A 20,246-nucleotide genomic window follows, 5' to 3' on the forward strand; every position below is an offset into this window, starting at 1 on the left:
TTTGGGGGATGAAAAATATTATTGGCATGATATCGGTATTGGCAGATATTAGCCTCAAAGTAATTTATAGGTATCTGCAGATATGAACATTTCTGCTAATATTTAAAACCCACATTTTGGCTACAAAACTGCCTATATTATCCATGAATATCGGCCATATGAACAAGTAAGTTAGTCGAGTTTTAGGCTGGACCAACAGACCTACTTCAGTTGAAGTTTTTCTTTCTTCATTCATCATTATTTCTGACACATAAAAGTGTGTTTTAAGAACTGAAATTTGTTAAGTTGTTCATTCTCAAACTTTAGATTGTGTGTTTGACTTAAGTTTTGGTCTGAACTACATTCAAATATCAGCAATGATATCAGATAAAATTAATTTGCAAATATAGGCAAGTTGGATATCAGCAAAAACCCAATATCATAAATATTTTCTTATCCTGCATAGTAAGGATTTGGACAAACAATCAAACAAAACATGGATAATAATCAGAATTTATTTATTTATTTATTTATTTATTTATTTATTTTACGTCTATGAAAGACAAAAAAAAACTGAAGAAAAAGTTACATTCCCCATTTTGATCAGATCTGCATTTAATATCCAGCGTAATATGCATAAACTTAAGTAGTAACCATTTTTGATTATGTTTTTTAATCCATATAGAATATTTTTTCTTCTTTAGCTGCTGAAACAAGGATTTAAATTACAATTTTTAATTCAAACTCTAAATAGGAGTCCTTCATTTTTCAGCATCACTCTACATCAGCCCCTGACCCCCCCAAAAACGGCGTCTGGGATCGGGGACCCTGTTCCCCTTGAGGGGGATAAATTGCATTATATTGCATGAAGCATCATGAGAAAAACTTGCATTTTAGGTTGTTTTTATAACTTTTTCTTGCATTTAAGCATAATATCACTTAATAACTATGGATTTTAATTTAAACTCATTTTAACAATATTTTGTAAAATAATAGATTTAAAATCCTTTGAAATTTCTCTCTGTTTTATAGAAAGTATCCCCCTTCACTGTCTTGCAACCCTCCTGGGGGTCCTGACCCCCACTTTGGGAACCACTGCTCTACATGACGGAGTTAGAGCCAGAGTTTCTCTGTACCTGGAGATGACGAAGTGAAAATCCAACACCTGGACCAGGACACAATCAGATCCAAAGAAGACAAAACCAGAGGTCCAAAATCTGCTGTCAAAGTCTGATGACTCCAGGGGCTGATGGGTAATTCAACCTTTGACGTGTCTAAAAGTGAAACAACATCCAGTATCCAGGTATGTTCACCTGGCTGTTCTGGAAAGCACTGACAGTTACACTGATAGTTTTTCACCTATAAAAAAATCTTCAGGTAAAGGTGGACAAAAATGAAAAAAAAAAAAAAAACAGCTCATAAACCTCCAATCCTGATGAAGGGCAAGAAACATTTATTGATCCACAAAGTGAAATATCCCTCTGTTGTCTTGCAGAGATAAAAGCTGCAGACGGAGAAGGTGAGAGGATGATGGGACAGATTAACACAGGTAGACACATTTATAAGGGAGACGGAGGCACGCTCACACAGACACAGACAATATGTGGGTCTTTGGGTCAGCGCTCTGATGAAAAGTCATTACGCTGATTATCTGCTGACCTGCTGCAGCTTTGGCTTCACTCACATCAGAGGGAACGATGAGCAGAGGACAAACCCTCTCACTGATGAAACAGCGATTGCATCGTTCTGGGTTTTAGTGAAGCTGTGAACTCTCTGAGGATCTTCACCACAACCTCTTTGGAAGATAAATCTAAGGAAAAACTTTAATGAGTTTACTGAGCTTAGAAACTACCGGACTCTTTGTTTTGACACTTATTAGTCACATAATAAAGGAAAGAGTTTTGATCCAAAACTTCATTAGAATGTAATTGTTCTTAGGTAGAGATTCATTCTGTCTTCTGTTTTAAACTGTAAAGCAGGTAAACAAAACACTCCTGTCTGACTAAAAGAATTATTACAGTACAGAATGTAACTGTTGCTGTATATTAAACTAACCTACAGCATGAATCAGTACAAGGATACATGTCTGAATGCTTAAGGTTTCTGAAGGACAACACATGTTGAGCTCTAATTTACAGAAAGCAGCAGATGTCTCTCAGCAGGCTCCTTCAGGTTTAACACCTCAAACACAGAAATAGAAGCTGGGAGACGCATCAACACACATTTGGTCTTTAAACCAAACAGCAGGCTGCTTGTTAAGGACAGGTGAGGAATGAGGAGCATGTGAAAATCATTTGTTTACATAATTGGTTTACATAACAGCATCACATTTTGGGTGGATGGCAGCAGAGCTCAGCGTCAACGTTACATGCTGTAACTCCTGACTCTGTGATTATGTGCATCCCCTGTTAGGCTGTCTTTTGTGGTTTCATCCCACCTTCACGTCCATCAATCAAATGCACCATCAGTTTTATCAAAGCTTGTGAATGCGAAGCATGCACAGGGGTTGATCTCCATGCCAGAAGCAGCTCTGTGCTCTGCTCAAGAGATGCACAGTGTCAGTTTTGATGGAGCCACGTCCAGCAGAGTTTAAAGCCCAGTTCAGACCAGAGATTTGTGATGTGACAAGACGGTTTTAGAACATCTCTGGCAAAAAATGCAGCAGTCTGAATTTCCTCTGTAGGAAGGGGCCTTTTGAATTGGGTCCTAAGGTGGTGAGGCAGGAGTCCTCCTTGGCAACTGTTAAACACACATTGGGAACAGGCTAGCAAGTGTGCATGATTACATCATCAGGATGGGTGCACCCATGTACCTGGCAGCAGAGACAGTACTGACAACAGAGTTGTACGACTTTTACCCAGCACTGTCTAAACTTCTCTTATATCATCATATCATCATATAATATAATCATATTCTATTGCCCTTCTTTTACCCCTTCAGCTTTACCATGATGCACTAAAATTAAGAAGGCAATATACTAACTTTGGAAACGTGACAAAACTTACAGTTAAAGTGTATTTAGCAGTCAATATAGCATTTTTGTAAGTGCATCCTTTAAAATTCTCTGTTGAGAGGACTTAGTCCTTTGGAGATTTTGAAGATCCTTGACATTGGAGCAGTCCTCTAACAGCAGTAGCATCCTTAAAAAATGGCCTTTTCCGGGATCCGTCCATGGCTTTGAGAAACAGTCACAATAGGCACACAGCTGGATAGCAGCATGCCAAGCTACTGTGAGTTTTAGCTATCAGTTACCCTGGTCTGGGCTCCCTAGAACAGTGGTTTTCAACCGGTCGAGGACCCACCATCAACTCTGCAATGAGGAATTGCAATCCAAATTTCTGGTCATTTTTGGTTAATCTGATTTAATTGATGAAAAATAGTCCAGTTTGGACCACATACATTGTGAAAATGTGACCAATCAAAGAGGCAGGACAACACAAACATGATTAGAATGCGGTTAGTTGAATTTTTGGTGATTTAAGTTTTGAGGAAAACATTGAGGGCCCCCCCCTGAGAAAGGCATGGGGTCCCATTCTGACAGATGAGAACCATTGCGAGAAGAACCGAGATCTCGGGGAGGGGCTCTGAGGCCATCAAAATCAGACAACACACTGAATAGATAGTTTACAAAAGATCTGTCGCTAATCCACAAACATACGTTTTTTTTTTTTATTCTTTTCAGATACAAGTAGGGAAGGCCTTCAGTGAAAAGGTTGGGAACCACTGGAATAAGCTGCGTACTAGTTGTACAGGCTGTACTCTATGCAGATTAAATGAGCTAAATTAATCTGCCAGATACAGTGACATCTCAACCAGGCTCAGTGGACACTAAGTAAATCATTCACAATAATATTTTATTGAACATGCCCCTTGTTACACATACCTTGTAGATGGGAAAATTAACCAAAATCATTTGGCATGGAGGAGGAAATGAGTCCTAGCCATACACTGACAGATTGAAACCAGTCCTTCAACATGATTATTTCTGCTGTGTAAAGCTGGGTCTCTTGTTATCGGTCTGTGCTTTTAGGCTGTGTTCTCACTGCAGTTAAAAGTGACCTGAATCTGATTTTTTTGCTCACATGTGAGTGAGTCAGCCTCAAAAGGTCATTTCAGGAACTGCACTGGCACGTTAACATCGGATTCATTTGTCTGTCAGGGGTTGCTGAAGTCCTCCTTGCTCTTCTTCTCTAACAAAGAGGCCGGAGTCAGGCTTTAAACTGTGTTTTTAAATGTCTTCTCTTTAATTAAATCTCTCTGCAGGCAGAGCTCTGTGCAACTCATTAACAGGGAGGTTATGAGGTGTGAACAGAGACGTACAGCCCTTTAATTCAGCTTAAAGTGGAAACATCTTCCTGCAGAGCTAAAAAGCCTCGAAAGAAAACACACCTACGCACACTTGAAGCTTTTACCATATTATCTCTACATTCTTGTGCCACCTTCATGTGGATTTCATTTTCAGCATTTATATTCAGGCTTTATCACAAATTGTGATAAGAATTCTTCACAGCAGTTTGTGTTCTAGTCATTCTATGAAAAGAAACAAAAATGTTTTTTGAAGTAATTACATAAAAAAAGATAAATAGGGCCTGTGTCCATAGTAGAGAGCAATGTTTATGGATTTTCACACAGTAATTACAGTAACAGAAATAATTACAGTTTCTAGGCTATCACCATAATTATGCTTTTATTTCTTAAATTCATAAAATCACATGAACATGATACAGAAATTTAGCCCAGAATGCCTGCACCTTTATGCATGTCTTCAGTGGATACAAACTTTCTCTGCTTGATCCTCCTGGTGTTGTCAAGCTAATGTAGCATAGCCTGAGCTGCTAACTGCAGCTAGTGTCTCATTGTTTTGTTTCTGTTAGGCCTGCACCAAACCTAACATTTCTAAGACAGTCTGTTTGCAGACTTTACCAAACATCTCTGATGGCCACACTCCCAGACCGGTCATCTAAGATGCTGTCTATCTCAGAACTGAAATACATGCTTAGGGTAAAGGTTTTCATACCAAAAAAACCTGACCTGCAAAACTTAAACCCAAAACATTAAAAAAGCAAGCAGTCTGATTACAAGAAAAAAAACGTTGTCTTCCATGAAGGCACAGCAAGCATAGCTTACATAGCTCTGTTAGTTGTGAAAGCTACATGAAAAATTGAGCTATGAACCTAACATAGCTAAAGCTAAGTTCACAAAGAAGCATAAGCTATGTTATCTATGTTATCTATAACATAGCTATATTTGCTAAAGCTCACATTGCTCGAGCTAACTTAGCTATAGATAACAGAGCAACATTGCTGACATATCTACATAGCTAATGTAGTGACATAGCTAACATAGCTTATGTAGCTTAAGCTAAGCTCACAAAGCAGCTATGTAAGCTACGTAAGGTAAGGTAAGGTAACCTAATTGAATATCCTTCAGTAGATTTTGTTTACAGTGAGTGCGTCAACCTCTTTTCACACACAATCAACATGACAGGACAGAACAAAATGTGAAAAATTGACTCAGAACTAAAAATGTGTAATCCAAATTAAAAACTAGATGAAATAAGACTGGTAAACTGCCTCCACGACATCAAAGCTTGGATGACATCTAACCAATTTAAACTCAACAGCAATGAAGCAGAGCTCATGGTTGCGGCCCCCAAAGCACTGCTGTGGAAGGTTGGAGACGGGACCTCCATCTGTCTGTCCTCCGAGGTCCAAAACCTGGGCGTCATCCTGGACTCCACCCTCTCCTTCCAGTCCCACATAAAAATCTGTAACCAAACCTGCTTTCTATCACCTCAAGAACATCTCCAGACTCCGTCCATCAATTCCAGACCCCGTGGCAGAAACCCTCATCCACTCCTTCATAACATCCCGCTTAGACTACTGCAATTGAGTCCTGTCTTGGGTACCCGGCAAAGCCCTGGACAGGCTCCAGTATGTCCAAAACTCTGCTGCTAGACTTCTCACCCTAGACCCTGGCAACACATCACTCTGACCCTCATCCACCTTCACTGGCTCCCTATCAGTTCCCTCATCCACTACAAAATCCTCCTTTTCACATACAAATCTCTCCATGCCCTGGCTCCCCAGTAACTTTCTGATCTCCTCCATCCATACACACCATCAAGCAACCGTCAGTCTTCAGACACTGGCCTGCTTTTAATACCCAAAACAAAACTCCGAACCTTTGGAGACAGAGCCTTCAGTGCTGCAGCCCCCACCCTCTGGAACACTCTGCCTGCAGACATCCGTAGCGCTCCATCTCTGGACATTTTCAAAAAAGGTCTCAAGCACCACCTGTTCACCACAGCCTACAGTCCTCACTAAACCACCCCTTACTATTATCCCATCCCTCACATAGTCTGTCCATGTCTTATGTGTTTTGTAAGGTTTATTGAAAGGTGCTATATAAATCTAAAGCCCAGGGAGAAAAAAAGAGTATGAAGGGAGATCAAAACATGGCCCATTAAAAATGAGGTAGGTAAAAACAAGATACATAGATGTGTTATCTATGTAGCTATGTTAACTTTAGTTATGTTTGCTTAGCTATGGACAACATTGATACTTGGCTAACATTGCTATATTGCTAACATAGCTACACAGCAAATGTGGCTAAAGTTAAGCTCACAAAGCAGCTACGTAAGCTACATTAAGATGTTATCTACATAGCTATGTAACCACAGTTGCTAAATCTCATGTTGATAAAGCTAATTGAGCTACACTGGCTTATGTTGTAACATTAATCGTTTAGCTAGTGTAGCTATGCTAGCTCTAGCTAAAGCTAACAAAGCATAAGCGAGCCACCATTCATGTAACTACTTCTAAAATAGGTAAGGATAAGACCTCTGACCTTTTTCTCAAATGTAATGTTTGCAATGTGTTTATTTCATGAATGTTACTGTCAGACTTTATGAACAAAGTTGAATTATAATAGAAAAACAACTGGAAATCTGGAAAATTACTGCACTTCCTTTCTGAGGTACGTGGCGTCTCAGATATATGGCATGGAGTGGCGGTCAGAGATGTATGGTCTGCAGACCCCTCACAACATTTCCACCTTCTTATTGCAATTGACAAAGCTCTGTCTGTCAACAAAGCTGCCATCAGAAGTCTTGTCTCTTGATTTTCGGCGAGTAAAGGTAACTGATGAATGCTGCAATCTGCCAGTTATTGAATTATTTTCAATAGAGAGTGCAAAGAGCACTGTGACGAAAACAACTGATGTCAAGCTGCTCCCTGAAAACGCTGCACTTCTTTGGTTTTGTCCTGACAAAACAGAGCAGCCACAAGCACAGACCCTAAAACAAAATCAGCAGCAGTTGCATTTGTGTTTTATTGTCTCTGCAGCTGCATACAATAGTGGCCCATAGGAAGAATTACGTATGATGTTGCCACTGACAACTACACGCATACCGATGTGGAAAAAAAAAACAAGCATCCATTTAATCAGCGGTTAAACTGATGGAAGCTGAGAAAATGTAGGACACTGAGTGATTGTCAGATTTGAAACACATAAACATACATCCCACACTGTACACAACCACACAAACACACCTACAGTGTTCACAGGAATGAGGGCACACACTTGGAGGTCGCTGTTTGAACAGACAGCTGTTGTCCTGATATGAAAGTAACTGCAGCTGTGGATGGATCAATATGTTCAGATGATACTGAGAACAGTCCGTACTGTCCACACACAACAGAGATGGGTTTTCACTACACCTTAACTCATGGCTGCTTCTGCCTTGTATTGTGTTAAACACCTGAAAAAGGACATGTTACACATGTCACAGGTAAGAACACAAACAAATTCAAGGTTATGGGCCACAGTTGAATCTTGAAGATGTTATGCCACTCCAGTAGAGCTTAGGTCCATCCCAAAACCCAGCCTGACCCCACCTGAGGCCATGCACATCCTCTCTGAGCCTAGTCCATTACAGTGATGTGCCCAAGCCTGATTTAAACTAACGTTTTTAAAGATAAGCTGGCTTTTATTATTATAGGTTTAAAGTACAATACCATTGTTTTAAGGAAAGAAATCTATTTACATGGGATCATAATAACCACCGCACAGAAGCATGTGTTACAGTTTGGCCTATCTGTTGTTTATGATGACCATGAGCAGTGAGGATGAGGAGCTGGCACGCAGACATCCCCGTGCACTAAACGTGGAACTTTTTGAAGAGTGTTTTTACTTCCTTTTACTTATTTTATTAGTAAAATGAGTTGCATTAGAAGAGGTTTAAGACTAGACTAGACAAACTTTTACCACTGAATGTCCCAAAAATCAATGTCAATCAATCACATTTTTTTTTTTCGGTGGACAGACATTTTCAGGTCCCTCCAGAAATATTCAGTTTGGTTCAAGTTAGGGCTCTGGCTGGGCCACTCTAGGACATTCACAGAGTTGCCCCTAAGCCACTTCTGTGTTGTCTTGGCTGTGTGCTTAGGGTCATTGTCATGTTGGAAGGTGAATCTTCTGCCCAGTCTGAGGTCCTGAGTGCTGCAGAATAGGTTTTCATTGAGGATACCTCTCTTCTTTGCTCTATTTAGCTTTCCATCAACCCTGACCAGTGGCCCAGTCCCTGCTGCTGAAAAGTATTTAAATAGACTTAAAAAAAATCTTGAGAAGAAATTGGTTAATGAGGTCCACTGTCAACTCTGATGGACTTAAACTTTAAGCTCTTTTCTACATATGCTATCCCACTCACTTTTGACTCACTGAATTTCCTTTTTCTTCAGTTTTGTTAAAGCAAAAAAGTCCCAAACTACTGTCCCTTTATTAGATCAGATATCAGGGTATTTTTGAAAAGTAAAAGAAAAGATTATTATCATAAAAATGGTCAAATGACATTACATTTTCAATGAAAGTTAATAAATCAAAACACATCCTTCAAATAAAGCTTGTGTTTTTGTTATATATTTATTCTGAGTATAAAACCTGCTTTGAATAATAAAGGAGGAAACCTGATGAAACTGAATGTCAATTGTTTTAGCCCTGTTAAACACCTTCATCTCAATAAAGAATCATTTCCACACATTTGGAGTCTTGTCTGTCAGGACTTCTGCCTGAGCGCCGGCTGACGCAGGAAGCAGCAGGAAGGAGAGTTTATCATATAAACAATGAATGAACAGAGGCATGTGTGAGGGAGTTGTACTGAAGTGTTGATTAATCTGGGAAACAGACTTAAATCCGGATAAATATTAATCTGTTTTTTTTTGTTTGTTGTTGATCAAAAACCTTCTTCATTCATACATTCAGACTTACTCATACAGGACGGATTAACCCTTAGTAGTCTCTGATGCCAGGGGTCATGACTGGGATGATTTCTATTCTTGAATGCATATGAAGCTGATCTGTTGCAGAGGTCATATAAAGAAACACACATGGACATTTTTCAGAAAATAGCAGGATGTGCTCCCACTGAATGGCAGAATAATGTGTAGGAAGACAATTTAACGCTGATTTATAAGAACACTGGCATTTAAGTCAACCTAAAAATTTAAAATCCAATCTGTTTATTGGTCTATAAAGAGTCATTTTCATATCTTATACCTTGACCTGGGAAAAGGTGAGTTGAGATGCGTCTCACCTGCTGTTTCTGTATCAGCTGCCAACCAGGCTGAAGTCCTGGACTCATACTCCACTTGTGCGTGTGCTGAGAAAGCAGCTGCTGCTCACACATTGCCGTAGTATACTACCTTCATTCAGGAGCACGCCTTAAAGTTTTAGAGAGCATGACTTTTTTATTTTGTGATCAAATTTGTAACTTTAATTCGAAAACCTGCTGTTTTTTCTACACAGTCCAATTCCAAAAAGTTGGAACATTGTGGGAAATGTGAATAAAAAAGGCTGTGCACTCAGCCCCTGGAACATTTCACAGGTATACTGTAGGGTAATTTGTGACAGGTGATAATACCATGATTGGACATAAACAACACACTCCTGAAAGATCCAGGCATTCCCAACAGTCTGGCTGCAGACCGTACATCTCTGATGGCCCTTCACAAAGACTGTTCATAAGAGAATTAATCAATCAATCCATCTTTGTATAGTGCCAAATCATCATCAAAGTTATCCCAAGACACTTTACGAGGGCAGGTCTAGACCATACTCTCTGTTATGGCCTTCATAATAGACCCGTGTTAATCATAATATCATAACGACTATACCCTATTATAATAAAGACCAGCATTAATCACCATGAGCACAGCACTAGCAGTATTTAGCCCTGTTAGGCCGGCCACACACTTGATGATTTTTTAATCTGAAATGATTTTAAAACCGTGAGAGACCACAGACTTAAGGACAATTTCCAAAGATTTTTCATCTTTAATCCTCTGAACGCACACACTAGATGACTCAACCAGACTGTCAGATCACTGGAGACCACACACCTGCCGACCTGCCTACGACCTCGCGTGATCACGTGACTTCAGAAAAAAACAAACAAAAAAAACACGGATGTCTGTCAATACCGTCTTTCTGTCTCTCCACAACAGGCTCCCCTGGCATATGTTACAGGTGCAGCAAAAACCATAAAACATGGGAAAGACTGAGGATGGAATCCTGGCTGGAATTAAGGTACAGTTGTGTTTATGGTTGTGAGCGGTGAAAGTACGTATGATCTTGCTGTGGCGCTACCCCGTCTGCTTGCTCTCATTGGTTGTTGTGGGTACTCCGCCAGCAGCACTACGACCTAGAATGGTATATATCAAACCTGTTTGATATTTACGATTCGGGATTTTGGAGGCTACGACGTGATTATGAGCAGTAAAACAATCGTTTTGACACCACACACACGAGGATTATTCAGACAAATAGTCATTTGCGACGAGGCTCCTCTCAGGATACGCCCCCACGATCATTGGGGGAGGCAAATCTTGCCCTGAATCGGGCTTAAAATCCTGTAGTGTGTGGCCGGCCTTACAGTGGCGACATTAACCTTCCCTAATGTTAGGGCAGGACTGCGAGCAGATCAGACTTATGTTGACAGCCCTCTGCCCTGCAGCACTGGGGTTGGAAAAGGTTAGCAGGAGGGAAGGGACAAGAGAAACAGCAAGACAACAAACAGTTATGGCACATATGAATATAAATTTATCTCCCATTTTGTAGGAAATTGAGATAACTTTATTGATAATGGTAATAATATGTGAAAAATTAGCAGTAACAGCTATGATAAATACAAAACAGATGAGAAAGAGAACAAAAAAACAGAACAAAGGGAAGAGAAGCCATCTCTGTCAGAAAGGAGTGCCGTAATTTGACGGTTTTAGTTTATTATTTTTTTTCAAATGTTTTAATTGAACTTTATTCATAAATTGAACTTTATTCATAAACAAAGTCTGGCAGTTACATCTATGAGATAACCACATTTCAAACATTACAGACTTACCTACATTCATGAAATAAAGCAGAGAAAAAGTTCAGATGTCCAATCTGGGATTGAATCATCAACCAATTCTAGAAGTGTTTACATGAATGGCATCATGCTGTACCCAACACTAACATAGCTATTCTAGCTTCATAATTATCCTTACTATATAAGCCAATGTAGCTAAGTTAGCTTTAGCATCATGAGCTTTAGCAAATGTAGCTATAGATAACATAGCTAAGTAGATTATGCAGCTTATGTAGCTGCTTTGCAAGCTTAGCTTTAGCTACATATGGTACGTTATCTATGTAGCTACATTAGCTGATGCAGCTAACAGAGCTACACAAGCTACTTATGCTGCATTAGAATTTTTTTAATGGAGGTCTGGATTTTTTTGTGTAAGCAGACTGTTAACTTGGCTGTCAACTTTTAAATTTAAATGTATCCTAAGTCTTACCTTAACTCTTACCCTAACCCTAAACAGAAGTGTAATCCAATTTTTAATGTAAATTTGCATTCTTTTTTATTTTAAGGAGTCTTCAACTTAAGCATTTCTTGAGTATTCTTTTAGAGAGGATGTCTACAAAAACACTTTATCTTGACTTGGTTTTAATCATCAGTGTTTGTTTTAATGTTAGTTTTTAATGTATTTTGTCTGATTGTGTCCTGAATTGTGAATCAGTGTTGTTGTGAATCTGTGTTTTTGTCTCTGGGATGCTGAACTCCTGTCTGCCCAAAAAATCTACCCTTTTGGCTACTAATAAACAACCTTGAGTCTGACCTTCATGCCGTCTCCAGGCGGCTGTCAGAGATGTAGGGTCTGCAGCCGGACCCCTCTCCAGACATTCATAATCAGCCATGGCACTAAGGTTCTCCACTTTCTAGAAGACTGCGTGGGCAAATAGTCTGATAGTTCAAGAGCAATGTTCCTCAACAGGCAGTTGCAAGGAATTTAGAAATTTCCCCATCTACAGTCTTTATATTAACAAAAGACTCAGAGAATCTCAAGAAATATCTGCATGTAAGAGGCAAGGCTTTAAACCAAAATTAAATGTCTTTGACCTTTGACCCCTCAGGCGGCACTGTATCAAAAACAGGTACCAGTTACAAGGTGGGCTCAGGAATACTTCAGAAAACCATTGCCAGTTACCACAGTGTGTTGCTGCATATATAAAACTATAAGTTAGGACTCTACTAAGGAAAGAAAATGCCAAACATCAACATGATCCAGAAGTGCCACAGACTTTTCAGGGCCAAATTCTTCTGAGGTGGACTGATCTAACTGGAAAATGGTGCCATGGTCTGATGAGTCAACATGTAAAATTTTTTTAGGGAGTAATGGTTGTCTAGTCCTTAGTCTTTAGTGCTCCAGACTAAAGAGGAAAAGGGCCATCTAGATTGTTATCAATTCAAACTCAAAGGCCAGTATCTATGATGGTGTGAGGTGAATTAGTGCCCATGGCAAGGATAACTTCCACATCTGGGAAATACTGAGAGACATACAGGTTTTGGAGCAACATGTGCGCCAATCCAGTCACTTTCAAATTAACACCCATGCTAACAACAATTTTTTTTTTAAATAAACAGCAAAAATTGGTGCTACACAGATTAACCAGCTCTTGATTATTTTTTGTTTCTTCCTCATAATTAAGGCTAGAATAGCAGCATTTAGCCATTTGCTATCATATATGTCAACAGATCCGATCAACGTAACACTGTTTTGCTTTATTTTTCCTTTTTCTCTCCTGGGGCTGCTAAATGCTTCCACTTTCTAATATCACTTTCAGTTGACCGTGGGATTTCCAGCAGGGATGAAATTTCACAAACTGTCACAAACTTTCATATCACAAATGTTTACAAATGGAGACTGCATGGCTAAGTGCTTGATTTTCTACACCTGTGGCAACAAGTCTGATAAAAACACTTAAATTCAACTAGAAAAGCACTCAGAGAGCGCAGACCTCCACAATTAGCTCCCAATAGTACAGAATCCTTTAAAAAATCCCTGGATCCAGACGGTGATCTGGATCACTCCCAAAATCTAATCAGTTCTTCCTTATGCCATTTCTGACATTTCCTGAAAATGTCATCAAAATCTGTCCATAACTTTTTGAGTAATTTTGCTAACAAACTAACAAACAAACCCGGCTGATCACATAACCTCATTGGTGGAGGTAATAATTAACAGCTGAAGGTTGTTTGTCGTTGTTTTCTGCTCCTGTTGCCTTCTATTCAGCTTTTGTTCAATGAGGAGGAGAGCAGAAAGGACTGGTGGGTTTTACATAACAGCACAGAGAAAACTATCAATATGAGGCAGTTTAAAAACAGGAACAGTCAACACACTGGAACAGACATCAACAAACTTACAAAGAATTTTTACCTTGAGAAGTGAATGCTGTTATGAGACACACATCAGGATGGTTTCCTCATAATTACACGCATATTCATGTTGTGCAGCCATGGAGGACATGTTCAAGACATTATATAAGTATGACTGAGGTTAGGTGGTCATGTTCACATGTTTGTGTTGACTTGCGCAATATAAAATATATAAATATTTTTACAAATAAAGTTTTTTCTGAGGAGACAGAATTTTTCATCTGCTGAGACACTTTCTGAAGTGTAGTTTGGAATCAGCCACGTGGACAACAATACTCTGGCCTCGCAAACTTGCAGAGACCTGAGGAGACTCTGCCGATGGTCCACAGGTAATAAAAGACACCGTGACCTCTCCCCTCATTGGCTGTCCACCATATGCAAAGCAGAAGATTAGCTGCCCCCCACTGTCTTCTTCAAGCCCAAGCCTCACCTGAAAGTTTAACATAGTTAGCCATCAGCTGGTTCTAGTACAAGAGTTCTTTCCTTTCTTAACATCATCTGGACCAAAAAGCCCTCCGGTATCCAAAGAAGAACACACAACTCTTCTCCTGCCCCAAGACAGGCGATACAAGCCCAGCTTTTGTCCCCAAGCTGGATCTTGACGCCACAAGACTTTTAACTTGCTAGAGCCATGGAAGGAACATTAGTGGACTGACCTCTGCTCACTTCTGAATCTGTTGAATCACAGTCCAGCCGCTAAGTTTGTCATGGAGTTGCCATACTAAATTTTTAGACTCCTTAGCCACATCAGGAGGTTTTGGAGTCCACCATCTTTAAAGCCAGATCTGAAACCAAATGTGGTTCAGCCATTTTATGACCATCAGCCATCTTGTTTCACTATCTCGCTCTGACACAATTTCCATGCATTGCTTTGCTTGTGAATAGTTTATTTTGTTGTAGTCTAATAGTTATAAATAATATATTAAAAAATCTTTATTTTTTAATAAAAACTCACGAAAAATCCCATTGTACCATGAGCTCATGCATGTGGGTTTGTTGTAAAAATTAAAATGCTTCTGTTTGGAGGTTTGAAATGATGTCACCTTATCTTAATGCTATTTTGGATTTTTAAAAAGCCTTTTTAAAGGATAATCTCAACCTTAACAACCAGTTCAGAAGCTCTGCCATGCTGCAATATGAGACTTGTGGTACAGTAGTTACTAAAACTGTCCTGTACTTTTGTTTAATAAACAAAGCAGGCCTCCATGAATAAATGAGGTAAATTTCAGGTCCATTGCTGGATTAACCTGCTCCCTCCTTAGACTGCAGGCAGAACTCATGGTGTCTGATGTAATCTGGAGATTAGGGTTGGATCTGGTTCAAACAGAGATGGTGTCATGCTGCACTTTTGGCCCGTTGACGCTGCTTTGACCCCAATCTCACATCGTTTTGTAATGTTCATTCACTAAAACAGCGACAGGTTCAGCTGGGACCTTGACCTTGTGTTCTGAATCAAACTGGGTCGTTTTGCAGAATTAATGCTTCATCCATTATGATCCACTGTGTTTTATAACTCACATTATTCAGGTAAAAGTGGGGCGGCGAGGAGGTGTCCTCAGTGTGTTTTTACCATGTATGGACTCACACAGCATCAGCCCCCTTAACACACAGAGGATCGTGTTGTTTTGAAGCTGAGAGGGAGTCAATGTCAAAGTGTGGTGATGGCAGAGCAGTGGATAGACAGTATAAGCTTGCATCAGTTACTTTGTTTACTGTCTCGGACAGAAGAGAATTTTTCACTGGTATTGCTCACTGCACATTATCTCACCCTTAAGAAAACAGGAATTTCATTTCCTGTGTGGGCCTGGAAATTAGTTCATCAACTTAAAAGCATAATTACACCACCAGGGTGCTCTCAGCTCCACATAACTCAGTGGCTTACTTCTTGTGTTGAAATGAGATCTCTGCTTGACAAAAACCACTTCATAAGGTGTATTTACTAAACAGTGAACTACTATTCTTGTGTCATGGATGTAATTCTGGTAATGAGGGAGAAAAACTGTTCAAAAACATGCACCTGTAGTGTCAACCTAGAAAGCTGCCTTTAATAATTTTCTCCCTCATTATTAGAAAATACTGTAATCAAAAGAAACAAAGTTGGGGGTTACTGTTTAGTAAATACATCCTTCTCACACTAGTTTTTGTCGGGAGTTATGTGTTACAAGGGTCCTTGGATGACAGAATATGCAGCCAATGGCAGAAAATAATAATGATCTATCACAAGCAATAGCACAAAACATGAGGGAGATACAGCAACAGAACAGCTGTGAACTGCTGACTTTGAAGAAAGTATTTAAAAAATCTGTCTCTCAGTATTATGACATTTAGCAAATAGAAATAATTTTGGTAATTCTAACTGAGCTAAAACAGGAAGTTTAGTCTGATTTAATGTCCGACAGTGAGGAAAAAAGGTTGTGTCTTTTTATACAGTATATGTAAACTCCTGGTTTCAACTGTTTAGTTAAATAACATTTTAAAATCTGAATTTCTATGGGTATATTTAGTTAGAAACTGAGCATAGCAGGCTCTTAACCAGACTAGATTTATTCTCCAGACTTTGATTAGATAAAGCACATAAGGACCATTCATGTATAACATGGTTTGAAGAGACAAAAATATCTGGGGAGAGCTTTTAAGGGTTTTACACAGGTCCAATACTACAATGGAGTTGAGCCAAGGGTCTGTAGAAAATTAAAGCACAGAAACAGCATTTCTTTGCCACAGTCCTTTGGTAAAATCCTGAAAACTTCCCTGCAGAATTTTGAGAGGAAAATCTTTTTTTTTTTTTTTTTTTTTTTTTTTTTTTCCCATTTTCAAGCAGGTTGTCTTTCATTGCAATTATATACTGAACTTAAAAATATGTCTTTTGGAAGTACTTGTGTGTGTCGCTGAGAGCAAAGGAGTTGGAATGAGGGTCAGAATCTCCAAGTCTGAGGCCATGGCTCCCTGCTGGAAAAGGGGGGTCAGCTCCCTCTGTGTGGGGAGTGAGTCCTTACCTCAAGTGAAGGAGTTCAAGTATCTTGGAGTCTTTTTCACGATGAAGGTAAAATGGACCATGAGATTAACAAGTGAATTGGTGCAGCATCGACAGTACTGCAGACATTGTACCAGATGTGACTGAAAATTTACCCCATTCCTCGTTTGGAGAAAAATATGTTTGATCCCACACGCCCCTATACAGGAGGCTGTGTCCCAGGTCTCTGTCCAAAGGGTCCAGTTAACAGGAATCTACTGGGGAGTCCAGACAGAATAGCTATTAACAGTTTAACCTGGAGGTGAGAGTATTTGGCCCAGCTCCTAACTGTCTACTTCCAAATGTCTGTCCTGCTTCCTACAGCCCTGAATATCATAGAACAGCCTGAATAATTCACCAGTGTTCACATTTGTTAATGACAGCTACTCTCTCATGATCATTTGTTGGTTTTCTGGGAAAATGTTTAGAGATCTGGAAAAATGATTCCAAGGACCTGTTATAATTTGCTTAGACTGGAGCAACCTATTAAAACCATGAGTCAGTATCACGCATACCACCTGAGACCACATTACATTGAGGTGTGAGGAATGAAAAGTCTTGATTCTGTACTTTAAATGCAGGTTAATTACTTTAATTGCAAATCAGCATAAGCACAGCATACACAAATCATAATCATAGAGTAAATCCTGATTGGTTACATCAAAATCATACATTTTATTATCACAATAATACTGGTTAAAAGTAATAAATGATCAAAATAGAATAAAGCAAAATTGTTACGACCTGGTCTTTTATCTGAGCCAGTTCAAATCGAAGTCCTTATTTTGTTGAAAAATCCTCTTGATTTGGCAGAGAGGGTAAGAGTCTCAGCGTGTCCAACACCCTTCCTCTTTTTGGCCCTCAACAGCTTGGAGGCCCCTGCTTTAGGAACTTGATGGTGAAAATTCCTAAAAAAGCTTGTGATTTGCCAAACAAATGTACACTGGGATGTAGACCAGAGTAGCGGCACCACTGTCTAACATGTTTTCTCCCTCATAGCTCATAACTTTGAGAGCACTAACAAGCAGATTCAGGCTGTTCATATGCTGTGATTTGACAAAGATAGATAGGAATTATAAAAGCATATAGCGTCTTCTTAATAATATTGATGAAACAAACAAGTGAATTATGAAACACACTGCCTACATCTTGTGACTTGATATCAGCACATGAAAAATATGACAAACATTTCCTGCTCTGATGATGCAATATTATCTTTCGCCTTATCTTCTTTCAATATTAGAAGTTTTAAGTTCTCAGTGTTATTCCCCTTCTCGCAATAAGCAAGTCAGAAGCCAAAGTAATTAATCAAAAGTCTGACATTTTTTAGAAAAAAATCTCAGCACTTGTTCTTGTTGGATCTCAGCTAGTTCTTATCCCAAGATTTCAACATGAACGTCACAAATATATTCTCAAGTAGAGATAAAAGTAAAGATAAAAATATTTGAGTCACAGGTGGATGGGTTTTCTCTTACCATGTGTGACCCACTAACAACAGCTCCACAACCCATTTTTGGGTCCCAGTCCACCCACAGGCAAACATTGGTCTAAATGTTGTCAACATTTATTGTGTTGCTATTGTTGGTGTCACTGCGCTCCTTTCTGCAACAGCACACAGAGGTTAAAAGCTTCTCAAAGGTCTCTTTTCTGATGAAAACATACAGAAGTAAGTCTGCAAGTGGACTCAGCTTTACAAACATGAAAGACAGGTCATTGAGGGTGTTGTCAACGGGGTCTGTTTTTGTTTTTGCAATGATCCAAATAATACTGGGCAGGAACAGCAGTGTGTAAATCAGCAGCACCAGGACTAAAATTCTGACGATTCTGCGTTTTTCATCAGGGGAGACTGAGACGGAAGTAGACAGGGCTCTGAGGGTCCCAACCAGAGAGAATATGAACAGTGGTAGGGGAATTGTGAGGAAAACGGAGAAGACAATTTCTGTAACAGCCATGGTGACCCAGGGGTACACAGTGAGGAAATAGACAGGAGCTATCAACCAGACTACAACACAGATCGCTACGGAGCTCCTGATTGGTTGTTTGAAGTGGTACCACATTGGATGGGCAATCACCAAATATCTGTAATGCAAGATGGACACATTGTTTCTGAGAATATGCATAAAAATACAGTAATGGCAGATTTATTATCATTTAGATGGATAGGTACCTTTCCAGTGAAATGCACACCATGAAGCAAACACTGGTCACTAGACCACTGTTGTAAACATAATACAGGATTTCATAAATCCATAGTTCCTGAGGTTTTGACTCCCAAACGATCAGGCAGCAGAGCTGAATGAGGTCTGTTATGAGGAGGTTGATGATGTAGATTGGAACAACATGATCATTTTGTACCTGGGGAAAACATAACCGTAACAGTAGATTAGGAAATGTAAACATATCCTGAACTCAGAAAGGACATCGCCCTCTGCCCTTGAATGCATTTTCAGCAGTCTCATTATTGTTGTGTTAAGCTTTTGTACACAAACTATATCTCTCTTCTTAAATGTACTTTGCAACACTAATGGGATCTACATGCACAACATTAAAGATGGGTACTGTTTGCAAATCAGCTAGCTCAGTGTAGCATTCAAGCTAGCTGAAATTCAACACAAAACATAGCTGAAGTTAATGGAAAAAGAAACACTTCTGATGTTTGTGAAAAACAAATCAGATAAGTAGACCTAGTGGTTAGGCTGCACTTCCTGACTATAATAATCTAAGAAGGCAGCAAACTGCAGCTCACATGCTGTACCCTCTCCCTGATATCTGTCCACTGTCCTCTGAAATGAAGGCTTAAAAGTTCAAGAATAATTCTTTATCTTGTTAATGTAACAGTTTATTTAAAGAAGTCATTAAATAAACAAAGTCAGCATAGGCTCATCCTCTGGAGACCACAAATACAGATAACATTTAACAATTTACTCAGTAGTGCTTAAAAACATATGTATCCAGTTTGAGAGAACCAGCTGAAAATATCTCCATTTGTCTGAATTTAACTTCATGTTATATTGTTTATTTATTAGATTATTTCTACAACAACAGGGAAAGCTTCTGTACAACACTCAGGTACAGTAAATAAATAAAAAAAAAAAACCAATATACATACCAGAGAGTAAAGAGCATAGATGGCCATGAGCATCAAAGGAAGACCAATGGCAATGATGATGCATGTGACTACATGCATAATGATGTAAACTTTTCTATAATACTCATAATCATAATAGTCCTCATAATAGTATCCATCCGGGAAGGTGGTGGTAAAAAAGATGTTTTCTGCCATCCTTCAGTGTGAAATCTGAAGTTAAAGAAATCAAGAGTTAGACAAATATTTGAATAATAACTGACATTTTTTTCATTTCCTTTTTGGATAGAGAGGCAGAGTGGCATCAATGTGAATGAGTCTTTGGATCAAGGCTGTCTTTGCTTTTAAAAGAGGTGTCTGTATATGTTTGTATATATCACTATCATTGAACCAAAATCTCTTATCTACATTTCTCA

At 39.2% G+C, this 20,246-nt stretch overlaps 1 protein-coding gene across 1 annotated transcript; it reads right to left on the bottom strand.

The window, feature by feature from the left end:
- Positions 1–17,551: 17,551 nt before the first annotated feature.
- LOC121511241 (G-protein coupled receptor 4-like) lies at positions 17,552–20,028 on the bottom strand. Its single transcript, XM_041789844.1, has 3 exons — positions 19,855–20,028; positions 18,913–19,100; positions 17,552–18,824 (listed from the first exon to the last, which is right to left on the bottom strand). Exons 1-3 carry the CDS (start codon positions 20,026–20,028, stop codon positions 18,293–18,295), a joined length of 894 nt encoding a protein of 297 aa, XP_041645778.1. The 3' UTR covers positions 17,552–18,292.
- Positions 20,029–20,246: the final 218 nt, after the last annotated feature.

The sequence above is a fragment of the Cheilinus undulatus genome, linkage group 6 (assembly GCF_018320785.1).
Source record: "Cheilinus undulatus linkage group 6, ASM1832078v1, whole genome shotgun sequence".
Classification (NCBI taxonomy): Eukaryota; Metazoa; Chordata; class Actinopteri; order Labriformes; family Labridae; genus Cheilinus; species Cheilinus undulatus.